This window comes from Malassezia restricta, chromosome II (genome assembly GCF_003290485.1).
Source record: "Malassezia restricta chromosome II, complete sequence".
NCBI lineage: Eukaryota > Fungi > Basidiomycota > Malasseziomycetes > Malasseziales > Malasseziaceae > Malassezia > Malassezia restricta.
Genome location: NC_040194.1, coordinates 1,289,198 through 1,303,301, shown reverse-complemented (window position 1 = coordinate 1,303,301; position 14,104 = coordinate 1,289,198). Strand labels below are relative to the sequence as shown.

At 48.2% G+C, this 14,104-nt stretch overlaps 5 protein-coding genes across 5 annotated transcripts; 2 read left to right on the top strand and 3 right to left on the bottom strand.

Moving 5' to 3' along the window:
• Positions 1-2,076: 2,076 nt before the first annotated feature.
• MRET_1617 (uncharacterized protein) lies at positions 2,077-2,685 on the bottom strand (the record flags this gene model as incomplete). The annotated part of the gene is made up of 1 exon (XM_027628244.1): positions 2,077-2,685. One exon carries the CDS (start codon positions 2,683-2,685, stop codon positions 2,077-2,079), a length of 609 nt encoding a protein of 202 aa, XP_027483341.1.
• Positions 2,686-3,360: 675 nt separating this feature from the next.
• Positions 3,361-4,032, bottom strand: MRET_1616 (uncharacterized protein; the record flags this gene model as incomplete). Its single annotated transcript, XM_027628243.1, has 1 exon — positions 3,361-4,032. One exon carries the CDS (start codon positions 4,030-4,032, stop codon positions 3,361-3,363), a length of 672 nt encoding a protein of 223 aa, XP_027483342.1.
• A 2,900-nt stretch (positions 4,033-6,932) lies between these two features.
• MRET_1615 (ATP-binding cassette, subfamily B (MDR/TAP), member 1) lies at positions 6,933-10,979 on the top strand (the record flags this gene model as incomplete). The annotated part of the gene is made up of 1 exon (XM_027628242.1): positions 6,933-10,979. One exon carries the CDS (start codon positions 6,933-6,935, stop codon positions 10,977-10,979), a length of 4,047 nt encoding a protein of 1,348 aa, XP_027483861.1.
• Positions 10,980-10,990: 11 nt separating this feature from the next.
• On the bottom strand, positions 10,991-12,523 carry MRET_1614 (nucleoporin p58/p45; the record flags this gene model as incomplete). Its single annotated transcript, XM_027628241.1, has 2 exons — positions 10,991-11,663; positions 11,691-12,523. 2 exons carry the CDS (start codon positions 12,521-12,523, stop codon positions 10,991-10,993), a joined length of 1,506 nt encoding a protein of 501 aa, XP_027483862.1.
• Positions 12,524-12,635: 112 nt separating this feature from the next.
• MRET_1613 (type IV protein arginine methyltransferase) lies at positions 12,636-13,896 on the top strand (the record flags this gene model as incomplete). Its single annotated transcript, XM_027628240.1, has 3 exons — positions 12,636-13,566; positions 13,593-13,658; positions 13,691-13,896. The coding sequence occupies 3 exons, from the start codon at positions 12,636-12,638 to the stop codon at positions 13,894-13,896; spliced, it is 1,203 nt and encodes a 400-aa protein (XP_027483858.1).
• Between the last annotated feature and the right edge of the window lie 208 nt (positions 13,897-14,104).

The following is a 14,104-nucleotide window of genomic DNA, read 5'->3' as shown; positions in this document are numbered from 1 at the left end:
CACTAACACTAACACTAACACTAACACTAACACTAACACTAACACTAACACTAACACTAACACTAACACTAACACTAACACTAACACTAACACTAACACTAACACTAACACTAACACTAACACTCACACTATCACTAACACTCACACTCACACTATCACTCACACTATCACTCACACTATCACTAACACTCACACTCACACTAACCCTCACTATCACACTCAGTCTGTCGCTTTTTTCTCTGTCTCTTTGTCGATCCGCTATCTTTTTTTCCTGCTAATACTGCTACTTCTTCTCTCTCTCTCTCTCATTCGTTCTTAATCTGCCGAATTTCCTCTCCACGTATCCTTGCCTCTTTCTCCTTCCTTCCATCTCTCTCTCTCTCTATCCACCCATACTTCTCTTCCGCCTTCCTGCTTACGGTGCTCTTCTCCGCCGCTCAAATCCATCTCTCTCCCAATGGCAGCCCCAGCCCTACCTCCTTCGATGCCGAAAGCCTCTGCATCCTAACAAGTATGCTGCCGTGTCTCTCCTTCACTGCAACAAAACTGGCCAGTACTTGAACGTCGTCCATTGGGACTATGCCAATAAGCAGAGTCGCGCCTCCTATTGGCCCTCTCCAAGTCAAGACATGTCTTGGTCTGGCACTATCCACGTCGGCTTCTCTCCCCACAAAAAGGCTCTCGTCATCTTCGACGCCGGCTCCTCCGTTCTCGTTATCAACAAGTCCTCCTACAACCCTAAAAAGTCTCTCACCACCAACAGCCTCAACAAACCCTTCGACTGCTCCTGCATCAACCTACATGTCTATGGCGACTTCTACTCCGGCATCATTTCCATCGGCGACATCAAGGCCCGAAACGTCCTCATCTGCTATGGCAGAGAAGTCTTTGACGCTGATATCATTGGCGGCAAGTTTCGCCTCTCCTCCACTACCCAAAACAGTGGCTTCGACGTCAAGCAGGACCCCTTCATTTGGGCTGCCAAAAAAACAGCATCTCATCCAATCCAGCTCCTTCCAATTCACACATCGTCACAAAGCATGGCCTCACCCAACGTCGACTTGTTCAACCCCTTCGAACTCACCGGCCCCATCTCCTGGGCCGACAAGAACTCTGACAAGACCTTTTGGCGAACCTTCGTCGAGCTCAACGAAGATAAGACTCAAAACGCTATCGTCGACTCGGGCACCAACTTCATCACCGGCCCCAACGACCAAGTCAAGGCTCTCATGGGCAAGCTCGAGGGTGTCTCCGTCGAGCAGTCCCCTGGCGGCTCCTATCAGGGCTGCTACAGCTGCAACAACAACCCACAACAGCCCTCCCAACTTAAGCTTCACCGTCACCGGTCAGACCTTCAAGCTCTCCAACGATGCTATCACTTTTGGCTACGCCGGTGACAAGTGCAACTTGGCCATGGGCGGCACCATCGGCTTGAATGACTGGATTCTCGGCACTCCATTCATGGAGCTCGGCTCAGTCATCTTCAACTTTGATCTTCGCCGCATGGGCTTTGCCAAGGCCCGCTAGTCTCCTCCGCCCTTCTCTTTCCGTGGTGTTCCTCTTCCTACGGCTCTTCTGGCCCACCGCCCCCCTCATACCCACATCCTCGTCTGTCCCTAGCATTTGTATAATTCTTGTGGTTTTCGTGAAATGGTTCAGTTTTTATGCATCTCTCCGCTACCTAGATAGGAAACACTACTTGTGTGAGGCACTGCATCCTGGCCTCTCCACTTCCCCACACTCTCGTCCCATTTCAATGAATTTATCAAGGCTCCTGTTTCCTCCTCCACTCTGTCCTCCTATCCTCTTGGCTTCCGACCACCTGCCTTTCCCTTGACCTCAGTCGTTTGTCTGTTCCCTGTCGTATCACGTTCCTGTATCACACGTCCTGTCAATGACCCTCCGGTCTAGGCCGCTCTACCTGTCCCAGCCTGCCTTCCCCTTTTTCTCCTCTATCCAAGTATACATACATGCATATACGTATATATGTAATGCATACTTATATATTTATATATGTATATATATGCCTCTTCATCTTTGCATCCCATTATTTTCTTTATACAGTGTATATCTTGTCTATCCTACACATTTTCCTCCAAACGCTCCGTTGTCCATCTTAAATGCCACAGCACCTTTGATGTTGCTCCGCCTCACTTCATCCAGCTGAATCACATCATGATCAAACAGAACTTGTCCTTGCAGCTTTTGGCCCTGCAGTGGTGCATGCCATACAATCGACGCACATCCTTCGCCTACGTTCGTCGCTGCCATCCATTGTCCCTCCATTTTCTTGGTCGCTCCCTCCTCGCACTTCTCCAGCCGCAGTGCCTCGTCTGCCCCAACCGTCACACACAGGCTCGGGTCTTCCTTCAGCCTCAGTTGTCCAAACGATTTGTCGTCGTCATCCTTGCCCGGGTAGTAGTTCTCCGCTGGCTTCTCACATTCATAGAACTGCACCTCCTGTCCTGGCTTGTCCGACGTTGCCAGCACCTCGCCCTCGCGTCCTTCTACTCCTCTAAATGCAAAGTATTGCCTCTCGGTGTCGGAGCCAAAGTGCGCCCGCGCTGCCAGCGGTCCTGGCGCGTACTTGGCTTGGCACTTCAGGCCGTCCCTCTTCGCAGGTACCGCACTCACCAGGCTGCTAAACGCCAGCGCAGAAAGAATCGTGGCTGCTGCAATCTTCATGTCTTGGTACTTGGTTCTGGTAGTTGTTCGCTCAAGTCGTCGCGTTCCCCGGTACTTGTGATGTAGGGTCGCTGCTTCTCATGCCTCTTTTTATGCGTTCGAACGTGGCGGTAATACTACGGACTTCCGCTGTCGTTCGTCCTCCTCCACTTATTCAGGCGTGTCGTCCTACCGGTTCATGCAACTCCGGTGTCAAAAAAAAAAATCCCCGCGCCAGCGCTTGCCTGCGTTGTCGCGAGGGTTCACTTTGGATATTTGGCGCAACAAAGTCACCCTTGTTGTGTTCCATGGGCGGCTAGTCCTTGTCTTTGTAGCTCCTTTCATTTAGAACAATGAATTTCGCCGGAGGTAAGTATTGGCTTTCACGCAAAAAAATGGTCCCATTTTTTTCAGAAAGCTACTCTGAAAACACTGAAGGTGGAGGCGCACGTCCACTCAGCAGTCTCTATGTCTCGGGCACAACAAATGGCGCACCGACAAGGGACCGTTCGATCGTCCTCAACGGATTGATAAAACTGTCTACACACACACGCAAGACAGCCCTTTGTACTTCAGAGCAGTATTCACTGCAAGTAGCCACATCTCCGCCAGGGCACTCAAAGCATGATAGTCCTCTTACAATAGATGCATTCCATCCCTCATTACATCTTTTAACAACTTATATCAGCAATGTACCTATTTTCCAGGTTCTACTGGGTTCTTGTATACACAAGTAGCGTCCAGGTTCCCCGTCATGAGGTAGCTCTGAGAACGATGGAAGTACCTCACTTTATCACTCTTATCGTAACCTAGACCGCCATCCTTGTCAAACGCCACTCCCTGCGGTCCATATGACAAGTCCATAGTGTCATCATTTTCATAGCCCTCCTTTGAAATCGGCACTGAACAGCCCTTCCGTTCCGGATAGCCAAGCGAAAACCACTGTTTTCGAAGCTCCATGCCACCCTCAGCACAATCTTCCAGTGTCACCTTCTTCTCCACATTCTCCGGTACCTGCTTGTACGCAATTCCATGCGATCCATCGTGCGATGGATCCCGCTCTCGAATAAACGAGTTGGTCAAGCACTTCTTTCCGTCCTTCGTCTTTAATACTCCTCCTCCTTCCACGAATTTTTCTGGCGCATCACATACGTAAAAGTCGTACTCTTCCCCAGGCAAATTGCTCGTTGCAAGCTTTCCATCCTTCATGTGGTAATATTGCGTCCAGCCAAACCCAACATGGCTGTCAAGAATTTCCGTGTCCTCCCATGTTGCCAACACACCCGTTGCATTCTTGTGGCACTTTAGCGCATTCGCTGTGCTTAGCGCCGCGGCTGCAAGTAGAATCGCAATCGTCGATGTCTTCATATCTCGTGTAGTGCTACGGCATGCTGGGCTCTTGACCTGCCCTTTCGAGCAGTTTTGCTCTCCACCTCGAACTAAGGCCCCCGGTCGCAACTCCTACGTCGATCCGGAATTCCGTGTACCTGTTCACACGGTCTCCGCTTTCCTCTCGCACGTGCCATCGGCTTTTGCCACCGTGCGTGCTCCGTGTGCCATCTCCGCAAGCACTGATGTATAAATGCATGTATCACATGCTGCTACTTTCTGGAAAGTTTGCAAAGAATGAGTTCGTATCTGTGTTATGTTGGCATTTTGATTAGTCTTCACTCTACGCTTGGTTCATGTGCGACAAAACCATTAACTTGATGCAGTGATCGAGTGATATTCGTTTCATTTGTGAGTTGAGTCCCTTATAAGAGTTTGTACCCCTCTATTGTTGTAGCCAAGTACATGCGTCCCCTATGGATGAGAACTGTCTTCTCTCGCGTGGCATTCTGGGTGTCGGTCTCGTCTGCTTAACACTACCTTTGAAAAAGATTTTTCTCCCGCCTAACTACTTTTCCATGGGTATGCAAATAACGCATTTACCGAAGCCTGCGATGTAACAAAAAGAACAACCCTAACGACTGCTGTCTTCTTCATATCTTCTATTGTATCGGACATTCATAGACATTACCTTGCCTTTTTGCGTATTTTTGACCTCTCATCATTGTTTGCCATCCATACCAGCCCCTATGTAGATCCAGGATTTCATATGCTTGATTCTCGATATCACCACTTCCTAGTCACATGTGTCATTATGCTTTTCGCCTTGCCTGCTCCCTACGCCTCAATTGTATGTGCACGTGTACAAGTTCTCCGATCACGGATCGCTCGTTTCATATAAGTCACGAAAAGCGTGCTTTTCGTCCGTTCTAGCTGCTATGACCAGTCATAATCCGTGTTTGGTTGGGGGCATAGGGACAAATACATCTTCGACCTGCTACATGCCTAGAATCAGCGCTTGATTCCCTGTTAAATGCATCCACGTTGACGTTAGTCGATGCCTTGGTCAAACTTCCTTTCGGACTGAACGCTTCGTTCAGGCTAGCACTGGACATCCGAGGTAACTATGGTCATGTATGGCGCATGTAAGTCACTTGCGATCTTGCAGCAGCTTGAACTCCCTTTCCAAGTTCTGACTTCTGTTTATCACATTTTAAACTATGGTTCTAGTCAAAACAGGTTACACTTCGCGCGTTTCGTTTGATTTTTGCATCCATGCTTCATTTCGCTTCACCTATTCTCTTCCCCTTTGCAATGTCTCCTTGCATCTTTGCTTTCACTTCTTTACCTCTGCTGCTTTCTATTTGCTTTTTCTGATTTCTTCATCTGTCCGCCTCTAGTTTTTTTGGATGGCTATATCTCCATTTCTCTTCGAACTGTCTCTTTCCCAGCGATTCTTGGTCTCTTCAGGCATGAATGGTTGACTACTGCATCCTTCCTGTTTTCTGTGTTTGCTCGTCTCACTCTTCTCTCCTTGCGCGTTTAGTGCCATTTTTCGTCGTTTTTGTCACTGCACGGAATACGTTCCACGACAGACTTTGACATCCTGCCATGACCGCCCCATCTGTCTCATGGCGCTTATAGCGAGTCCTTATCAGTATATGTCATCCTGTCTTGCATGTTGCTAATCATGTTTTGTCCAATACATGCCCCTTGGGCATTTCTTTCAGACGTGCCATGTTGATGGGCGGAAGTTCCTACCGAAGAAGCGCCGTAACTGTTCAGCCTTCTAATTTAATCATTTGAGCCTCTCCACGTTCAGTCGAAAGCCCGGGTCAAGTCTTGGATGAGCAAAAATGTCCAAATATTATTAATTAAACCAATTCGCACAGACAGGCCCACCCAACAAATCATGCAAGCATGCTGTTGTCTCAAGGCCGACACATCAATGCCAGGAGCCTTCCTAGCAAGACCACAATACGTTCTCGAAAGATAGGCAGTTACATTGATGATTCCTGGCCTGTCATACTGTTCAACATGTCTTTTTTTTTTTTTTTTTTTTTTTTTTCATAGAACACCGGTGCAGCAACTGTGCTTCAATGTCCATATACTTCTTCGTTCATCGACAGGCGTAAAATAGAATAGATCGCAATGAAGATACGAACAACACATTATAACGTCCGTTCTTTTTGCATTAATCAGGTCATATTTGAAATTATGGTAGTTCGTTATTTGCTTCATCGGTGCGAGTACAATTTACCATTCACTATGCCATAAAAACCTTCGCTCTACATATTTATCTTACATTTATTCTTGGGCCTCACTTTGTCCCCGCTGCTCTACTCCTTGGACTATACGCTACTATTGTTCATCTGCAACTGCCTGTCATTTTCAGGTTCCCGTCAGGGCTGCATAAGCAATCCATTCGCGGCGCGCTCTTGCCTATAACCAAGGTCGCGCTGTGTTCTCTTTGACCGTCTGTGCGTAGTCACTAGCAAGCAATGCTCCGCACATTGCCTTTTCATTCACTAGTTCGCCCAATGCCACTCATTTGTTAAAGTAACCACGTGACTGACACGCGTGTATAATCAAGTCCAAGTGCAAGGAACACAGGTTTCCTAAGCACAGACCTTTGAAAGTTTATGCCCTTTTACATCATAACGCCCAATCTGACAGCATAATCGGTCCACCGGAGTGGACCTTTTTGCTTGGCAAAAAGGCCTTTTCAACTGCATACTTTGCTTAAACAGGTTGCGCATCCAATGATAGTTCCATCAACCACACATGATTCGCCCAATATTTTCTTGGCACAGTAGGCATCATGCAGGCGTCCGGGATTACTCGGGCCAAGTCAAATTTTCTTGGCATCCGTCATGTGACGATAAAAGATGCGATAAGTGATCGTCATTTTTGCCACATGACTACATCGTACTGCGGGGATGGTATCGAAAAAGACTTCGGTAAGTGTCAATGAACTAGAGGCACCTTTCAGGCGCCCTTTGTTCGAGAGACACACTTCAAATCTTCCAAATCTTTTCTATTTATTCTCGTTTGCAGAGAAATTCCCAGCGCCTTGGCGCAATCCTTGGGGTGCTTTGACGCATCCTTATACCTGTTATCTACTGGGAGTCGTACTTGCCCTGACTGCAGGTGGCACTATAGCCGGTATCGATATAATCTATGGACACTGGACTCAAAATCTTGCACACAAGGAAGACGAATTGGCCTCATCAATGGGCTACAACAATAAGCTTGCATGGGTCGCCATCGTCGTCGGTGCAGTCGCGCTTTTTTCAAACTGGCTCTTTCCCATTCTACTGACACACGCAGCCCACGTCCTGTCTTCTGGTCTTCGCCGTGAATATTTTGCAGCATCTCTGGTTCAAGACCCTACCTACTATGACAGTCACGGTCCCGGTGCTATCACAACTTATGCCAATCGCGATGTATCACAAGTGCACGCTGCACTTGGCGAAAAATTAGGCTTTCTGCTAAATGCCATCGGCACTGTCTTAGCATGTGTCATTATGGCGTTGAGCAAGGCCCCTAATCATGCTGGCGTCTTACTCGCACTGCTGTTTTTTTCAGTACTTACACTTACGATTCTGGGCATGCTCGCCGAACAGACTACTGGAAAGGTGATGGAGGTCGATGGGCACTTATCGACTTACATGGAACAAGTCATTGCTTCTGTCCGTGTAGTTCAAAGCTTCGAGTTGACAAATACGCTTGTGGATCGTATGAAAAAGCTCTATATTCTGCCATTGGCCCGTGCTGTCAATTTACGCTCGATTGTCCGTGGCGGTGATATGAGCTCTATGTATTTCACTGTAACGATTCTTTACCCCCTTGGCTTTTGGTGGGCATCTGTCCTGGTTGCTGATGGAAGGGAAGGCATGAATGACGTCATTTCATCCTTCTTCAATTATTTAAGTGCGTTGTTCAGTATGGCCATGATTTTGCTTCACTTTCAAAGTATCTTTGAGTCTATGGCCAAGATCAAGAAGATGCGGGCCACCATCGAAAGAGAACCTCGAATCGATGTGCGTCGTACCACGGGCAAGATTTTGGGTCTTCCAGCTTCCAAGGGCGTGCGAGAAAATGTTCCTACGTACATTCCATCTTTTGCACTGGAGGATGTCACATTCGCCTACCCTGGTCGACCTCATGTGGCAAGCTTAAACCACGTCAGCATCGATTTTCGTCCAGGTACAGTAACGGCTTTGGTGGGTCCCTCTGGAAGTGGAAAGTCTACTGTTACGTCCTTGCTTGCGCGTGAATATGACCCTGATTCTGCTATGGATGCTGTGCTGTCATCAAATATTCCAATCGATCCCGAGAAAGAACCTGTGAAGGGATCGGGCCGTGTTTTGTTCGCGGGAGAAAATGTTCGTGACCTAAATGTGCGCTGGCTGCGCTCGCAAGTCGCGGTTGTACGCCAAAACCCTCAGCTCTTCACTGGCACCATCGCGGAAAATGTAGCCATGGGATTATCGGCTGGTGTCGAATCCGACATTTCATTGGATGACCCGGTCGTGCGTGAAAAGGTCAAAGTAGCCCTTGCCAAAGCCGAAGCGATGGGTTTTGTGAACAAGCTCCCGGAAGGTATGGACACACACATTTCTGGCGGTCGGAATGTACATCTGAGTGGTGGTCAACGTCAGCGCATTGCACTTGCCCGTGCTCTGGTGCGTGAGCCCCAGGTACTGTGCCTTGACGAAGCGACCTCGGCATTGGACACATCAACAGAAGACAGCATCAAGCGTACGCTTGCCAAGGAGCAAGAGGAAAGGGGGATGACAACCATCGTGGTAGCTCACCGTCTTTCCACAATCCAACACGCTGATCAAATTATTGTCCTGAAACGGGGTAGCATTGTGGAGCGCGGTACACATGATGAGCTCGTTCAGATCAAAGGTGGTTTGTATCGCAAGATGGTTATGCACAATCGTGCCGCGTCTGGTATTGATGAGGAAGGAGACGACGAGGCGGATGACAATGTCAGTTCATTGCGTCCGCAAAAACAAGTTGAGCGATATGTCCCACCCAAACCGGAAGGACCAAAGCACTACCTTCTCACCAACTCCATCCCTCCTGATATTGTATCAAGAGGATCCGTTGGTGCTGTTTCGCTCACAATGGAGGCAAATGAGCGATTCCACGAATTCATCTCCGAAACGCCCAATGAAAAAGAACAGTTTGAGCCCAACAATCAAGATGTCGAGAAGCCCAAAGCCGTCAATCGAAAGCAGCTCAACTTATTCCGTCTGTTGAAGGGTCACTACTGGCTTATTTTGCCAGGCTGTACGCTAGCGCTGGGCGTGGCCAGTGCTTTCCCTGTCATTGCATGGATCAGTGGTTACGTGCTTGAAGGTCTTGGCGATCCCGACCTCGACCGCATGCGTTCGGACATGAACAGGAGGACACTGTGGTTTTTCATCATTTCGATTATCGACACATGCTTCGCATTTTTCGGGTCATACGCTCTGGAAACGGCAGCAGAGAGCCTGTCAAGCGTTCTTAAGCTGAAATCGCTGCGTGCCGTCATGCGTCAGGACATTGCTTTCTTCGACCAAAAAGAACATTCTAGTGGTGCTCTAAGCTCCATGATTTTCAACCACTCGGCCAATGTGGGCACTGCCTTCGGTGCCGTACTTTGTCAAATATTAATTGCGTTCGGTAACCTGGTAGGCTCGCAAATCATGGCTTTCGTGATGGACTGGCGCCTTGCGATTGCCGTTTTCCCTGCCATGCTTTCCCTCCTTGCTGCGAGCTACTTAAATGTCTATCTCATGGAGAAATTTGAAGTCGTGATACAAGAGCCCATTGAGCGTACATCGAGTTACGTTGCGGAAACAATCGATGCTATTGGCACCGTGACAACATTGGGACGTGAAGCAGATATTTTGCGACACTTTTCGTCAGAAAGCTCACGCGGTCGTCCATATATTTGGAAATTGACTGCCGGCGTTCTTGCCTATGCGTATACCCAATTCACATTGGTTGGTATTACGGGTCTAATGATGTACTGGGGCGCCACTATCATCAAAAACGGACATGCCTCTCCTTTCAACATCCTGGCTGCGTTTGAGGGAGAGTTTGTTGCCTTCTTTGCAGCTATACGTCTGACAGCTTATATGCCGGATATCGCGCGAGCACGCCTTGGTTTGCGTGTCATTCGAACTTGGCTCAATCGAACGCCTCAGTATGCCTCGCTGCCTGAGACTACAGTCTGGCCACCTAAAGGTCCGCGCGATATTGTATTCACAGACGTGGAATTGAGATATCCTCAGCGCCCCACACACACTGCTATTCGGAATCTGAACCTCACAATCAAAGAAAACATGACCGTTGCCTTCTGTGGTACATCGGGCAGCGGAAAAAGTACTACATTGAGCCTTCTTCAGCGTTTCTATGATCCTTGCAAAGGCACAATTACTTACGGTGGCATTGATATACGTTCTGTTCCCATTCATCAATGGCGCGCTGAGATGGCGTATGTATCCCAAGATCCAGTGCTTTACGAGGGCACACTCCGATGGAATCTGTTGCTGGGAGCTATCGATGCATCCAAGATAACCGACGCTGACATCGAAGAGGCTTGTCGGCAGGCCTGTGTCTGGGACTTTGCTATGGCTCTCCCCGATGGCTTGGATACCATGATCGGTCACAAAGGCTCATCGCTCAGTGGCGGACAATGCCAACGTGTTTGTATTGCTCGTGCACTGATTCGTCGCCCCAAAATTTTGTTGCTCGACGAGGCCACATCAGCCCTGGATCCTGAGTCTGAAGTCCTTGTTCAGCGTGCGTTGGATAATGCTTCAACCACATGCACGACAGTGACCATTGCTCATCGCTTGTCGACGATTCGCCATGCTGACCTCATCTGCGTCGTTGAGGATGGCGAGATTGTGGAAACTGGTTCACACGAAACGCTCATCTCAAAGCGTGGTCGTTACTTTGACCTTGTGGAAGCTCAATTATAATATAACAATAGTCATGGGCGGTCTGTAGCAGCTGCAGCCACAGGAGCGAAAGGGTCTCTCACCGAATGAAACCTGGCCTGGTACCATTTTACATAGTCTTTTTTCAGCATATCAATCTCAGCGTGCAAAGTAGCAACCTGTTCGGCCATGGACATGAACAAAGTGTTTTGCTCATGAATAATATCAGAGATTACTTGCGGTGCAAATTGTTCTGTTTGGTCAATGGACAAAAGGTATCGCTCGAGTTGCTCCATGGTCGAGCGATATCGCTGGATACGACCCATGTAGTCTTCAGCAACGCGCTCATAAAATCGTCGAAGCCAATCAACAAAACCGTTACCATCACTGAGCTTGTCCCTTGCATGCAATGCGACTTGGTGCATCATGGCATTATCATGTCGATCTTGTTCAACCTTGCTCACAACTGACTGAAGCTTCATTGAGTCGGCTTCTAGAGCAGCTGAGAGCGCCTGTTGCTCCGACATAAGTTCATGAACGTTGCCCATCAGCTGACGCATGCTTTCATTTGCACTACGCGCACGTAGCTCGTGCTTGATTTGCATTTGTGATGAGATATACTTCTCCATGGAATCCAAAAGCGCTCGTTGTGGTTCAGGTAACTCATTATACCGCTCTCTCTGGTAATACGGAAACTGCATGAGAGGAGACGTACTTTGCGAAGGTCTGAAGTGAGTCAATATTCATACATACGCTGTCAAACTTGTGCCAAGAGTGGTTGAAGTGGGCTGCGATCCAAACAAATTTCGACCTGTAACATTTTGTTGAGCGCCAAATAAAGACGCGGTATTGGTGCTTTGACCGAAGAGACCACTTCCCGTATTAGTTTGTGACGTGTTTGGTCCGAAGAGACCATTGCCTGTATTTGCAGAAGGCTGTGCATTTGCTGCGCCAAACAGACTCCCGCCAGTGTTGGATGCAGAAGAATTGTTTTGGTTGAACAGACCACCACTGTTGGTATTTGGCAATGTGCTGTTCTGACCGAAAAGACCACCGCCCGTGTTAGTTGCCGACGCATTATTTTGACCAAACAATCCACCACCCGTGGCGCTCGGGGCAGTGTTGTTCTGACCGAATATTCCACCATTAGTTGTGGTTGAAGAGTTGTTGTTTTGTCCAAACAAGCCACCTGTTGCAGTTGAGGAGGTATTGTTCTGGCCAAACAAACCACCGCCCGCATTGGATGTTGTGGTACCGTTCTGCCCGAACAAGCTATTACCAGTATTGGCAGACGTATTGTTTTGACCAAATAATGAACCACCTGTATTATTCTTCTGAGTGGTATTTTGTCCAAAAAGACTTCCTGTATTGGATGCTGCGCTTCCAAAAAGACCAGTACCTCCCGTATTATTGGAAGGAGCCGAACCAAATAATCCACTCGGCTGAGCTTGCGTGCCCGTAGCATTTTGAGCTCCAAATGAAAATCCTTTATTACCTGTTGCTGTGAACGACATGGAACGAGGAAGTGCAGTAGCTGCACTGTTCTGTGTTGGATTGGTCGCCGTCGATGCACCAAACAACGACATGAATAGAAATCAGCCGCGCGCTGCCAAATTTGCTCGCGTGTCCACAGTCTCAATTTCCACGTGGCACCTACACTTCGTGGCATATATCCTCACTACCCATCACTCTACCACCATGTCACAACCAGAGTCCTTGCTGCCAAAAGAGCGCATCGAGCGTAATTTGGCATTGCACCGTGCTGCAGGGGCTGGTGATATGATAGCATGCGAAACACTCCTTTCGATTACCCAACCAGCTGCTGAATGGAATGGTTCTGCCGATGCATGGTACGCGGACGAGGCCATGTTAGGCTGGGATGCATTGCATTATGCTGCGGACGGGGGACATCCAGACATTATAAAGCTTCTGTTGAAAAATGGTGCCTTGTGGAATGCCGTCGACGAACTGGGATTCACTGCAGCTGATATCGCTTGGTCGCGTAATTATACCAAATGCTACGATATCCTATTCCAAGAAGGCGTGCGCCAGTCCTTTCTAGTCCCAGTCATTGCACGACACGCAAAATTGGATGATGAAAGCATGGAAATGCATGCAGAACATCAGGCCTCTCGTGAAGATGAAAATGGATCTACGCTTGTGACACTCAAGTCCGGGTCACAAGAAGAAGTGACGTACTCAAACGCTGAATTTCTCAAAAGCAAGCTTACATTCATGAAGGATGAAAATGGTCAATGGCGATGCCTTGACAAAGATAACAACATGGTCATGGCTGAATGGGAGAATGAAATTATGCACGCATCAGCCAAGGTTCTTTGTGAAGATCAGCCTAGAGGTTTCTCGATCCTGAATGTCGGCTTCGGCTTAGGAATAATCGATGAGATGATCCAGACGTACAAGCCTCGCCGTCATGTCATTATCGAGCCCCATCCTGATGCCATTGCATTTATGCGGGAGCAAGGATGGGATCAACGTGCGGGCGTAGAAATCTTTGAGGGGACATGGGAAGACTTCCTGCAGCCAGAAAATGACGAAGATGGAAGTATTGCCATGAAATTGGGAGTATTTGATGCAATTTACTTCGATACATATTCACAAGATTACCAAGGTGCGTGCGGTTTTGCTTATGCACAGATCTTCGACGCTTTTTTGAATGCTTGCCTAATGTTTTATCAGGCCCTGATTCACGATTTTCATTTTGTACGTGCTTCATGTTTGGCTTACTCTTGCAGTCCATGGTCTAGCTGCTACAAACGGCTTCTTCTATAACATCTTCACGCGCGTGGCGGAACTCGACCTGCGTGAAATCGGACTCGAAACCAAGTGGCATGCACTACCCATGAGCGTCAAAGAAGATACGTGGAAAGGCATCAAACGAAAATACTGGACATTAGACGAGTACTATCTACCAGTATCGCACATGCGACTGATTGAGTAGGCATGGTACATCGCACGCGAACATATCATACATCACCTGGGCATATTTTGCAGCATTCTATTTGCTTCCTGAGTGTCCCTATTTTAAATCATGTCACTATGTCATCGCACAGGTTATAGGCATTCCCCTAGTGCTTTCGTAATGTACCTCGTATACCCTGATACTGCTTAGTCCTTGCAATGCTTTGCATCATCTTTTGCACGGTCCA